At 49.1% G+C, this 11,985-nt stretch overlaps 1 protein-coding gene across 1 annotated transcript; it reads right to left on the bottom strand.

Annotated features, from left to right (window-relative positions):
• Positions 1–1,022: 1,022 nt before the first annotated feature.
• On the bottom strand, positions 1,023–11,316 carry FAM71F1 (family with sequence similarity 71 member F1). The gene is made up of 6 exons (XM_044247025.1): positions 11,068–11,316; positions 9,304–9,488; positions 7,929–8,185; positions 6,341–6,458; positions 3,896–3,933; positions 1,023–1,192 (listed from the first exon to the last, which is right to left on the bottom strand). Exons 1-6 carry the CDS (start codon positions 11,314–11,316, stop codon positions 1,023–1,025), a joined length of 1,017 nt encoding a protein of 338 aa, XP_044102960.1.
• Between the last annotated feature and the right edge of the window lie 669 nt (positions 11,317–11,985).

Here is an 11,985-nt window from a genome sequence, read left to right as displayed (position 1 = left end):
AGGAATGATGTTGGAATGATGCCCTTACCCGGAGCCATGCTCCCAAATGGTTCTCCAAGGAAAGGCTATGCTGTCAACATGAGGAGACTCTCATTTTTCCTTAGTTGTAGCTTTCTCCTTCCCTACATCAGACAGAGTCCCTCAGAAAGCCGAATGTGAGTGGTGTTGGCGAGGGCTGCATAGATTCTCCCCAGTGCGCAAAAGGGGTTCAGATAGAATTTCCTGTTAGCGTAGGGGAGAAAAATGTCCAATGAGATACAGCTTGCCTAAAAAACTTGTCTGTGGACACAAAGATACTTAAGGTAGTTTTTTAATTGTCAACTCTTAGTAACAGGCATCTCATAAGGGTAAGTGTTATATTGATATTATTTGGCTGGAGAAAACACAAGCCACTCCTCCCTTCTTTAGAGATCTCCCTCTGGTCAGACAGAGGCACACAGGAAGTACTTAATGAGTATTGGCCAAATGAATATATGGATGGGGATGAACATTTGGCACACGGGAAAATAAGGGCTGGGCTCCAGAGAAGTATCACCCCCTAGCCCACGCTTTCTGGCCTAGTTCCTTCTCGTTTGTTCTGTTACAGAAGGTTGGAGCTCCCCAAGAGCTCTGGAAAGGAAAAGGAAGAGCCAGCTTCCCACTCCCTCAAAGAAGCCAGAGGGAGGGACTGTGCTGCGGAGGAGGACAGGAGGACACAGCCCCTCCCACACAGCGGGGAGAAAGCAGGTCTAGCCACAACAGTGTTGTCCTGGTCTCTGTCCCTTCAGAGCCACTGGTAAGAACTCCCAGGGGCCTCTAGCGGGGCTCTGGAGCTGCCACATTTCGGATTTCACTCAACCCAGTTGGAGGTAGAGAAGAACCGGGAAGGAACAAACAGAACGGAGGTGGCTTTGGCTGGCACCCCCCACTCCCACCCACCACCTCCTGGAATCACCCCCAGGCCCCTAGGACCTGAACCCAGGCCTGAAATGGGACTCCAGGGCTGTCCCATGAAGGCGGTCAGATTATTTCCAACACAGTACCTATATGAGCGGGGCCAGCTGTAGCCCTGTGGAGGCTGCCAGGGTGCTGAGGAGTGAAAGGGGCTGCGGCCCAGAGGGGTTCTCTCTTTCCCACTCTCCATAAGTGAGCGAATTTCTCCAGCTGAGGTCACGGATGCAAGGGATGCCATCCTCTCTGTGAGTCTCTCTCTCTAGGTCATAAAGGGAATGCATTTGTTTGTACCTTTAATTCACAGAGCAGTCTTGCAGTCATGGCCCAACACGGGTGGGGTGCTTCTTACGAGCCAGGCTTGGTCCCCAACCATCATGTGCCTTAAAGCTCTTTTAATTCTCACAAGGAGCTGGAGAGATCAGCGCTGCTGTGGTCCCCATCTTACTAGGACTCTGAGGCCAGCGCAGTTAAGTCACTTACCCAGGGTCATATAATGAGGAGCCAGAGCCAGAATTCAAAGCCAGGCAGTTAGAGCCCATGTTTTAACTATTCTATGGTTTGAACCAGGCAGTGCCAGTAGAAGGAGGGAACCAATACGGCTTGGAGAGGATACTGAGTGAATTTCCCGGGGAGATTCAGCTAGCTGAACTGGTAATGGCTTTGAACCCAGATGCCCTTCAGCCTGAGCCTGTCCTCAGTCCACTTGGCTTCAGGTACCGTAAAGGTGGCTTGCAGCCCAACAGCTTTGGCATAACCGGAAGCGTGTTAGAAATGCACAATACTGACTTAAAATCTGCATTTTAACAAGCTCTCCAGGGGTCTGCTTGCACACTATAGTTTGGGAAGCACTGCAGTAGGGCCACACTACCCACTGATGGGGGAGTTGAAAGGTTTAGCCACACAGGTAAGCCTTGGGACACTGGTTTTTCTTTTCATCCAGAAGTTCCCAGAGGCTGGGGTATAATTGTCCTTCCAAACTCAAAGGGTATACTATCTGGACCAAAGAGTTGAAAAAGGGTTCCTTCAGTTCCGAGGAAAGTAAAGGATCCTGGGGACATCCTAGGATGATTCACTGAAATCAGCCTTAGGACAGCATGGGTGTCGTAGTTCCCGTGAAAACACATACCTCATGATTCTGAAATTCCAGCTGTTCTCTCGAGTCCTAGAAATAAGTGTGACTTATTCTGTCTTCTTCAACCATAATCTCATGGGGTATGTTTTGAGTGTGTGTGTGTGATGGAATGTTTGTGTGAAAACAGTAATGCATCATCATTGTATCATTGCTCACATGACGTGAGAATGCATTCTCAGGCTTCGGGGACTATGGACCCGGGTCAGCTCTACCCACCATTTAGAGCAGGGACTGGATGACCCGGCAGCCTCCAGGCTGAATTCGCTCCCCAGATAGGTTGTGTTTGCCCACTAAATATCAGCCTGGACTGTGTTTTAGTTTTTATGGGGGAGGGGCTGTGTTACGTAAGAATCCAGATTTTTGGCTTTTCTTGAGAAATCAGAGTATCTGGCAATACCAGGCTTGTGTTCCACCATGGTGAATACTGAAGGCTTCATGGAAACCTTCACTTTCTTGATGCTACCCTCCCCATCACTTCCTACTGCCTCCTCAGTGCTGAAACCAAGGGTCAGTCCAGCTGGGGTGTAACTCACAATGGGGTGCAGAGAAAAGTCAGCCATTTCTTACAGGACACCTAGACTCCCTACCCATTCGTAGCACCTGCAGACATTTGAGTTGCAATCCCTGGACTGGACGACAGTCGGCAAAGCTTCCCTGAGATCTACGCATTCCTCTAAATTCCCTAAATATAACACGATATTCTGGCCACCTCCTGAACCAGTTGGGAGGAATAATTTATTAGTGGTGTGGCGCGTGGATATTTCTCGAGCTCCCTTTGCGTTCCTAATCCTGGGCTTGCCACTGCAGATAACTCAGAGGCATGAGAAGAATGAATATTGGTTGAAGAAAGGAGGCTTAAGCCTATGAAACAAGTAGGGAATAATGGGAGAGAGGTTATGACCAAGGAAGGATTCGTCTGGAAAGATAGGTAGGATTGCGGGTGGAGCATCAGGGGGAAGGAAGCAGACGGGATGAATAACACATGGGGAAGGATAGCTAAGGCTTACCTAGAGCAGATTTGGGCTGGAGAAAAAGATGGGGCACAGGGCTTCTATTTGAGGGGGAGAAAGGGATAAGGTGAGATGGGGAAGGGTGGGAAGTTTGCACAGGGTCATGCACGCCAAAAGGAGTGGATTTGGGGTAAACTAGAACCTGGCAATATCTAGGGAACCGGCTGCTGTTTCCAGAATGTGTCATGTACTTTCACACAGACTCTGACTCTCAGAAGGCTCAGCCTCCTCTTCTTCGGCTGGCCCTGCCTGTAGCCCTCCTCTATGACTCAGCTCATAGGCCCTCCCCAGCAGTCTCCTGCAGGGAGTGAGGGACCCCTGTCTTTGTGCTCCCGAGATACCCCAGGCATGAGTTCTGAATGTTTCCTAGAAAGAGAGGTTTTGTGATTTCAGGATCTACCCATCTGACCACCAAATTATAAACCTTTTTGAGGGGATACTATGTCCTCCTTCATTGGGACTTCACAGTGTTGGGCACTTACCAAGGGCTCCCTGCATGTTTTGGAATGAGTAAATGAATGAATGAACTAGCAGATGATTACTGGACGGGCCAGGCATGTGGTGATAAGGCAGATTAGGGTAGAATCTGTGGGAGTAGAGCTGAAGGAAAGCATATCAGAAACATTTCAAAGAGAGAAATCACTAAGACTTGCTGCCAAGTTGAGCATGGGGGCCAAAGAGCCTAGAGGAAGTCAGACTCAGGTATGGAAGGACAACAGAGATCTGGGGACGCTGGGATGGGGAGCTGGAGGGGACCTTCTTCCTACATCTGTGGGGCAGAAAGTTCTCCGAGACATGGGTGCCCTGTTCCCTCCGTTACCTGAGCTGTCCTTTTTGGTCTGTGTCTTTTTGCTGCTCCTGGAACTCCAGCCATTTCAGGATCAAGGAAACGAAGGTCAAAAGGAAAAGAACAGAGCATGAAATTCTCATTTCAAATCTTGTTTCTAGTCATATTTTTCTTGATGCAAAAGCTTTAGAGGCAGATATAAATATGAAAAAGGCCAGCTGCGGCTACCCTGGTAACAAAGTACCAGAAGAAAAACTAGGGAAGGGGTAGGGGAGAGGGGGGTGGGGTGGGAGCAGAGCCCTTGCTGCTGCTTTTGCTGAGGAAAAGTGGGTGCGACTCCATCTGTTTGGTCCTTTGTCTCAGCCTTTCATTTTATTTGCTGTGAGTTGCTTGTTGTTGCCAATGTGCAAAAACTGATAGAATTGTGACCAGACTAGAACTTGCCTGGATGAGGAGAGAGAAACCATCACTGGGGGCTTCATTCTGGGAAATTAAAGAGAAGACACCAAATGTCCATCCAAAGCAATTCCTGAGAGGACAGTGAAGCAAAAATTCATTTCTCCCTGTTTCTCACAGCCCTCTGATTCATTCAGGACATGACAGCCCAGATGAGGTTGCCTCAGTTTACTGGCCAGCCTCTTCACACCTAGGCTCCCTCCCTTCAAATCAACTGTCACCTGGACAGCCAGCGTCACCTTGGATCACGTCACTTCCCAGTTTAAAATGAGGCTAAGGCTCCCACTCCACAAAAGCCTTCATTCACAGGGCTTCCCAGGCCCTGGCTCAGCTCTGCCCACTTCTTCCATCCTCCCACCACCGCCATTTCTGCACTGGCCCACCCTCCCTTTTTCTAAACTCACCCATCTCTAACCCTTAGGATGAAGCCTCATTTGTTCCCTCAACCTCTGCAGCTTTCTCCGCCCTTCCTCTGGGTAGAGCCTATTTCTCCTTCTGGCCTTAAGTCCCCTCTGACCTTCCAGAAATATTAAAAGTTGCCTGTGCCAGAGATTGACAACAGGCCCCTCGACCCCCTTCTTCCTTCCTTCTGTGGGCGGCAGAACCTCTGACTTTGTGTTGGGCACGTGCCTACACACATGCTGGTGAGTGCATTTCCCAGCTCCCTTGTAGCTGGGTGTGGCCAGGTGACTGAATGGTGGCCAGGAATATAAATAGAAGCAAACGGTAATGACAAAAGAAAAATCCATGATTTCAGATTTTGAGAGGGTCAGGAAGTTGCTTCAATATATCTTGCTCTACTAGAGTCCAGGGGTCTCCAGTTCACCAATGTGATATCTCACCCAGAAATTTCTTAACTACAGATCTCTGTAGTTAAGCCTTTGATACATACATAGAGTGACAACTTCCGGTATAAATTCTTAGGCAGTGGGCAACTGACACATCTTTCTCTTGCGCGAATACTTTTCTACTTCCAGCCCACGTTTGAGTTAATAATACAAGTTAATATTTATTGAGGATTTCCTCCGTCCACCTCTGAATCTGCTGAGGAGCATGCCAAGGACTGATGTGTATGAGCTCATGTCACCTTACGCTATCTGGGTGAGGTTGGCACTACCATCATTTATTTCCATTCTGCAGATCTTCACCTTCGGACCAGAAAGGTGAAGCAATGGGCCCAAGGGCTCACAGTCAGAGCAGTGCCTGGGGCCCAGGGCTGGGTGAGCTTTGAACCACTGTAAGAGATTGTCCCCTCTAACTCTGCTGGTTCACTCCCGGCACTGAGAAAAAAGCCTTTCTTTCCTCTCCTCGTCCTCCTTTCCTTTCTTTCATTCTTTCTTTCTTCTCTCTCTCTCTCCTTCCTTCCTGGTTTTTCTCTTCTGGTGTCATTTCCTAACTTACTTCTGTCCTCCCTTTTCTTTTAAACCACAAATCAAGATTGCCAGGACCCCGATTCCCACATCATCTTTGCCCTCTGGTCGCAGTGCCCTGTGGTCTAAGTGCTCTCAATGCCTGTCAGCCCTAAGGCACCTGCACATACAGGGATATTTCCTCAGGCACAGAGAACATGGGCCAGTACAATGGAGTTTTCCAGAACAGATGATCCATTTAGAAAGCAACCACAAGAGCTTCCTGAAGGCTAAGCAGAGGCTTAGCTAGCCAGGGGAAGAGGTAAACGAACTCAATGAGTAGACAATGTTTTCGCTTTTTCTCCCTAAGGACTAGGAACGGGGTTAGAAATTAGGTTTTCCTTTCCCACCTATGCTACTAACTTACTCTTCTTATCAAAGAGTTACTTTTTATTTTGTACAACATTCCTCTGGAGTCAGGCCCACCGTGCAGGCTGTGTGGAGGAGACTAAGGCAAAGAGAACTGGGTAAAGGTTATTCTGAGTCAAGGATAAAACCTGGATCCTGAGTGGCAGCATTTCACGCTCCTCCCTTTGCTTGGTTTCTGGATCTTAGGGCCCAGGCCATCTGGGCTGTGGCAGGGACGGGAGGCTGGCCGATTTAAGGCACATACCTGAACTCATCGTGCTGGTGCAAGTCAGCAAAAATCTTAGAGAGCGCCTCACTCTCCCCCTTGGCCATCAGCTGCATGAGGCTCTCGCTGGGATGGGAGACTTGGGGTTTCTTCTGTACTGACTAGATGGAGGAAAAAAACAAAGCCAGGTGGTTAAGGCCTTGGGGTCTCTGCATTTTCCTAATCACGGTCCAGACATGAAAATGCTGGAACTGGGGCTCTTCCTCTGGGCTGCTGGGTCAGCTGCTCAGAGGGGCCATTCTGAGGCCCTCTCTGTTTGTTTCTGTCCCTTGAATTGTTATAAATAGCCTTTGGTGCCTTAAGGATAATACTGTCATTGAAAACTTTAGACATAATTTAGTAGATCATCTATTCGTCTTTTTAAAAAATTTTATTTATTTATTTGACAGACAGAAATCACAAGTAGGCAGAGAGGCAGGCAGAGAGACAGGGGGAGGCAGGCTCCCTGTTGAGCAGAGAGCCTGATGCAGGGCTTGATCCCAGAACCCTGAGATCATGACCTGAGCTGAGGGCAGAGGCTTTAACCCACTGAGCCACCCAGGTGCCCCTAGATCATCTATTCTTATGAACATACCTTCATATGTTCCTGAAGAGCCCATTCTTATAAATTTTAAATAAAGCTTCTGCTACTTAGTTTTATATTTAAATGTAGGGGGATCAAATATCTGTTGTAGGAATTTAATAGATGTTTAAAAAATTACTTTCTCGGGGCGCCTGGGTGGCCCAGTTACTAAGCAACTGCCTTTGGTTCGGGTCATGATCTTGGGGTCCTGGGATGGAGCCCTGCATTAGGTTCCCTGCTTAGTGGGGAGCCTGCTTCTTCCTGTCCCTCTGCTGCTCCCCCTGCTTGTGCTGTCTCTCTCTGTGTCCAATAAATAAATAAAACCTTTAAAAATTTAAAAAAAAAAATGACCCAGCCATTACATTCCTTAGAATCTACCCAAGACAAATGAAACATACATCTATGCAAAAACTTGTACACAAATGTTCCCATCAGCATTATTCATAATAATCAAAAACTGGAAACAATCCAAATGGCCAACTGGTGAATGGACAAACAACACGTGATAGATATATCCATACACCGGAATGCTACTCTTCAATGAAAAGGAAAACGGATAGTCTGTGACTGTGCAGAAGTGGCCTCATGCTACAGTCTAGATGAGCCTGAAAAACACCATGCTAAGGGAAGGAAACCAGGCACAAAAGGCTAGTATCGTAGGATTTCATTTATACAAAATTTCTAAGAAATAAGAAATTATAGAGACTGCCTAGGGCAGTGGCTGCATAGGGCAGGAAATAGGGATATTTGAAGGACTGAGCATGGGCACAAGGGAATTTGTAGGGTGATGGTTGCCCAACTCTGTACTGTTACTGAGAACGCTGTGCAGTACGTTTGAAAGGACTGGGTTTTATGGCTGTAAATTATGCCCCCAATAAAGCTGATTAGCAAAGGTCTAAGGCAGGGATCGCCTTCACGGTGTGCTCACCTATGAGCTCACCTACCAGCACACCTAAACTCCACAGTTTGGCTCTGGCCTTTGCTGGAGGGGGCAATGGTGCCCACTTACATGAGAGTCTCCTGAGGGGCTGCAGCTGATCCTGGGTACCAGACAGTGAGTGAAAAGGATCCTTGGGTCCTTGGTGGTGATGGACAGCCCCGTATGCAGAATTTGCACCAGCCGGATCCAGAAGTGGAAGACAGTCTCAGGATGGTCCTGGTGGAGCCTCAGGTAGTAGATCTTCTCGGTGACTGTCCTCAATCGCAAGATGCGTTGAAGCCGGTCACAGACCTGGAACTCCACGAACTTCAGTGGGAGGATCCTGAAGCCACAAGAGAAGACACACGTGGCAGCCCTGTGGCTTCTGATCCAACCCAGTCTTCGTTAATATGAGGAGTGTCTCCTGCAGGACTGAGGCTTTCGGGGGTAGGAGAGAGAATGCTCAGCACCGTGGTGCTCAAATTTGCAGAGACCAGATTCACCTGGGGAGCTTGTTTAAAACGCAGACACCTGAAGAAATCCCCTGCAACTCAGATTCGGTGGATCTGGGGTGTCGCCCTGAAATCTGCCATGATTCTCAGGCTGGTGTTCCCTGGGATCCTGCTTGAGAGAGATAGCCCTGGGGTAAGGTGGCTGGGTAGCAGGGGTTTCCAGTTTCTTTCTTGATAGCATAAAGGAACTGCCCTTCTCTGCCACAGAGTGGCGCTGTCTAGCCTGTCTGTTCATTGACCCCAGTGCTTTCACTACTCTTCCCAAAGGGGTTGGGAACTAGGAGAAGGAACTGGGCTGGGCCTTCTATAGGTACGCCCAGAACAATAGAGGCGAGGTATATCACGGAACCGACATGGAGAAATGAAGGGTTTGTCTGGATTTCTGGGAATCTCTAGAGATTCTTGAGATATCCTACAGATTACTTATATGAAAAGGGGCTGTTTCTTCCCAGAGGAGTCTGAGGTCACTGTATGTTACAGTTTTAAGGGAGACTTAGTTCCACTCGTTTTACCAGTAGGAAAACTGGGATGAGGCAGATAGCCTTGAGACTCAAAAATGATTCGAGTCGTTGGCTACCGAAGACTAGAACCCGTGTCTCGTAACTAGTGCTCTATCTGCCGGACCTCACTGCTTCCTTGCCCCTTGGCCCAAGGCAGGAAGACTTCCTATGGATTCAGTGGGTGAGAGCATCAAGAAGGAAAGTGGGCATGCTGACTGGCTTCTCATTGCTGACCACATAACACTTCTCTTTTCCACCCCATCCCCCCGCAACCTTGGCCTTAATGCTTCCAGTGCACGCCCTGTCTTGGGCTACTGTTGTCTAAAAAAGTAATGTCACTGCCAGTGACGTCTCCGTTTCTCCCTACTTTGAGTTGAGTCACAAAGCAGCCTCTGCTTTGGGTCCACCCCTCACCGCATTCATCCTCTCTTCACATCTCTATTGCTTACCTCTTCAGCTTGATGTTTGGGGCCGTAGATGGTCTGTTCCATGTCTGGCTCTGTCCCTGGTGCCATTTGACACTAGCCATGAGGAGGATATTGGGAAGGGGCAAGCAGGGCACGGAGGAGGTTACCCCAAGGGCCATGGTGTTGGAGGGTTTGTAGATGTCTATCCAGTTCCTGCCCTTTCTGACCTGCAAAGCAGCCCGAGGGGCACAGCCTGAGCATTGGGCAGAAGCAGCAGTGTATTCTAGGAGAGGTGGTCTCTCAACCTCAGTCCTATCTACATTTGGAGCTGGCTAATTCTTTGCTTAGGGGAGGGGGTTTTCCTGAGCAAGACAGGATGGTTACCCCGTCTTTGTCTCTATGCACTAAAGGCTAGTAGCAATCCTACCCCTCGCTGCGCCTCCCAAGTTGGGACCATCAGTAGTATCTCCAGAGGTTGCCAAATGCCCCCTGGTGGTGGCCGGTGAAATCAACACTTGTTGAGAACCACTGTTTAAACCTATATGGCTTCAACAACTGGAGGAGTATTTACCCCACCTCCTGTTAACAATTGCCCACAAGAACTATAACCCAAGAGTTCCTGGTCCTGTGTCACATTTCTGTGACTCCTTTCCACACTGCTTCCTAGATTTTCTTTGAAAAATGTGTCCCTACCCCATTTTTTGAGGGGCCCTATTGTTTCCTGCACTTTCCCTTGCAGCTCCCAAGGTCTGTTTACTCTGGGTTCCATTTGGCCAGAGGAAAGGAAGAACAGGCAAGGAAATAAAAATGCACAGAGAGGCCCCGGGGTGGCACGGTTGGTTAAGAGGCCGACTCCTCATTTTGGCTGAGGTCACTATCTTGGGGTCCTGGGATGGAGCCCATCCCACCCCCTAGTTGTGGGCTCTGTGCTCAGTGGGGAGTTTGCTTGAGATTCTCTCCCCCCTCCCCTATGCAGAGCACTCACTCGCACATGCTCTCTCTGTCTCAAATAAATAAATAAATCTTTATTCTTTCTCTCTCTCTCTTTCTTTTTTAAAGATTATATTTATTTGACAGAGACAGCAAGAGAGGGAACACAAGCAGGGGGAGTGGGAGAGGGAGAAGCAGGCTTCCCGCTGAGAAGGGTGCCTAATGAGGGGCTCGATGCCAGGACCCTGGGATCATGACCTGAGCCGAAGGCAGATGCTTAACAACTGAACCACCCAGGTGCCCCAATAAATGAATTTTTTAAAAAAATGCCCCAAGTGCCCATTGTACTTGCGCCTTTGCTTCCTGGCTTCACATGTAACAACCAGCTTGGTCCAATCCCTTTTATAAATAGAGGAAACTAGGATTCAGGGCATGCAGATCATTTGCACAATGACGCCCCTTAATGAGAAGGCAGAGACCCTGAGCCCTGGTCCCTCCCGGGGCCCTGCTCCTGCTCTTTCACCAGTCAGCATTTCTGCTACGAAGCCTCCCAGGGAAGCCTCCTTCACTGCCTCCTCTTTGTTCCCCTCTTGGGCCTGACAGCCCGGAAAAGGAAGCACACTGAGGGGTTCGGATACCCAGTCCTCTACTCAGAGCAGAGAACACCTGACCTCTGTCCCCACAATAACAAGTGTCTGCGGAAGAAGCTCTGTGTGGGGCTCAGCAAAGTCAGGGTGAGCTGCATTCCAGGCCCACTGACTTCGCCTTGCCTCAGTGCTCACTCCACTCCAGGCCCTGGGACAGACTCTCCCAGCCACATCTTGGGAACAAGTTGAGAAGAATCAAGGAGTGCCATTGTGAGCGACCCAAGGGTACCTGGACAAAGTTGCTTTCAAACACCACTGAGTCAGGAAACAGGTTGAATTCTGGAGAACGAAGCATCTGGCAGAGAAGTCCCTCCTCCACACCCAGGCCCACTCCAGGGTTTGGCTCCCCATCCACGGACAAGAGGCCCCTGACTTCTTCCCAGGCATTCAGGGAAGGGAATGTTGGAAAAGATCTTGTGACTTTTACTATCTTCTTTGATTTCCACCAAGTCTTTCTCTGTGGAACTGATGACAACATTTCCGCACATGCTCAGGGGCCTGCTGCAAGTTTGGCCTGGTATCTCTCTCTTCCCTCCTGGCCCTGGGTGGCTGGCCAAGGCCTGGGACCGCCAATCAGCTCACAATGATGAATGGATGACATCATGAAAAAACCAGGGCAGGCCTGTGGGAAAGGAAAATGCAGAGGGGTTTCTCTTTTCCTCCAGAGGGCTTGTTTCTGCCCTGATAGTCCCCAGCCCCTGTCCGGAACCCGGGGACATAGTGCCCCCAGAGGTTGCTGGGAAAGGGGTGAGCCAGGCAGGAAGCAAGGAAGGAAAGATACTGGGAGGGTATTTTCTTCCCTGCCTTTCAACCCTCCCTTACTCTTTTTTTTTTTTTAAGATTTTATTTATTTATTTGACACAGAGAGAGAGACAGTGAGAGAGGGAACACAAGCAGGGGCAGGGGGAGAGGGAGAAGCAGGATTCTGCCAAGCAGGGAAGCCGATAAGAGACTTGATCCCAGAACTCTGGGAAGGCAGCCGCTTAACTGACTGAGCCACATGGGAATCCTTAACTCTCCCTTACTCTTAATGCAACCTACCCCAAGCAGTTTCAAGGGCTGTTGTCTATTTCAAACCCCGCCTTTCCCAGCTGTGATGAGGCTGCATTTATCTGGAGGACACTTACCCGTTTTGGAAGGAATCGCA

Source organism: Neovison vison, chromosome 4 (genome assembly GCF_020171115.1).
Source record: "Neovison vison isolate M4711 chromosome 4, ASM_NN_V1, whole genome shotgun sequence".
NCBI lineage: Eukaryota > Metazoa > Chordata > Mammalia > Carnivora > Mustelidae > Neogale > Neogale vison.
The sequence above is the reverse complement of the archived record's forward strand: the minus strand, read 5'-3'. Positions and strand labels throughout refer to the sequence as shown.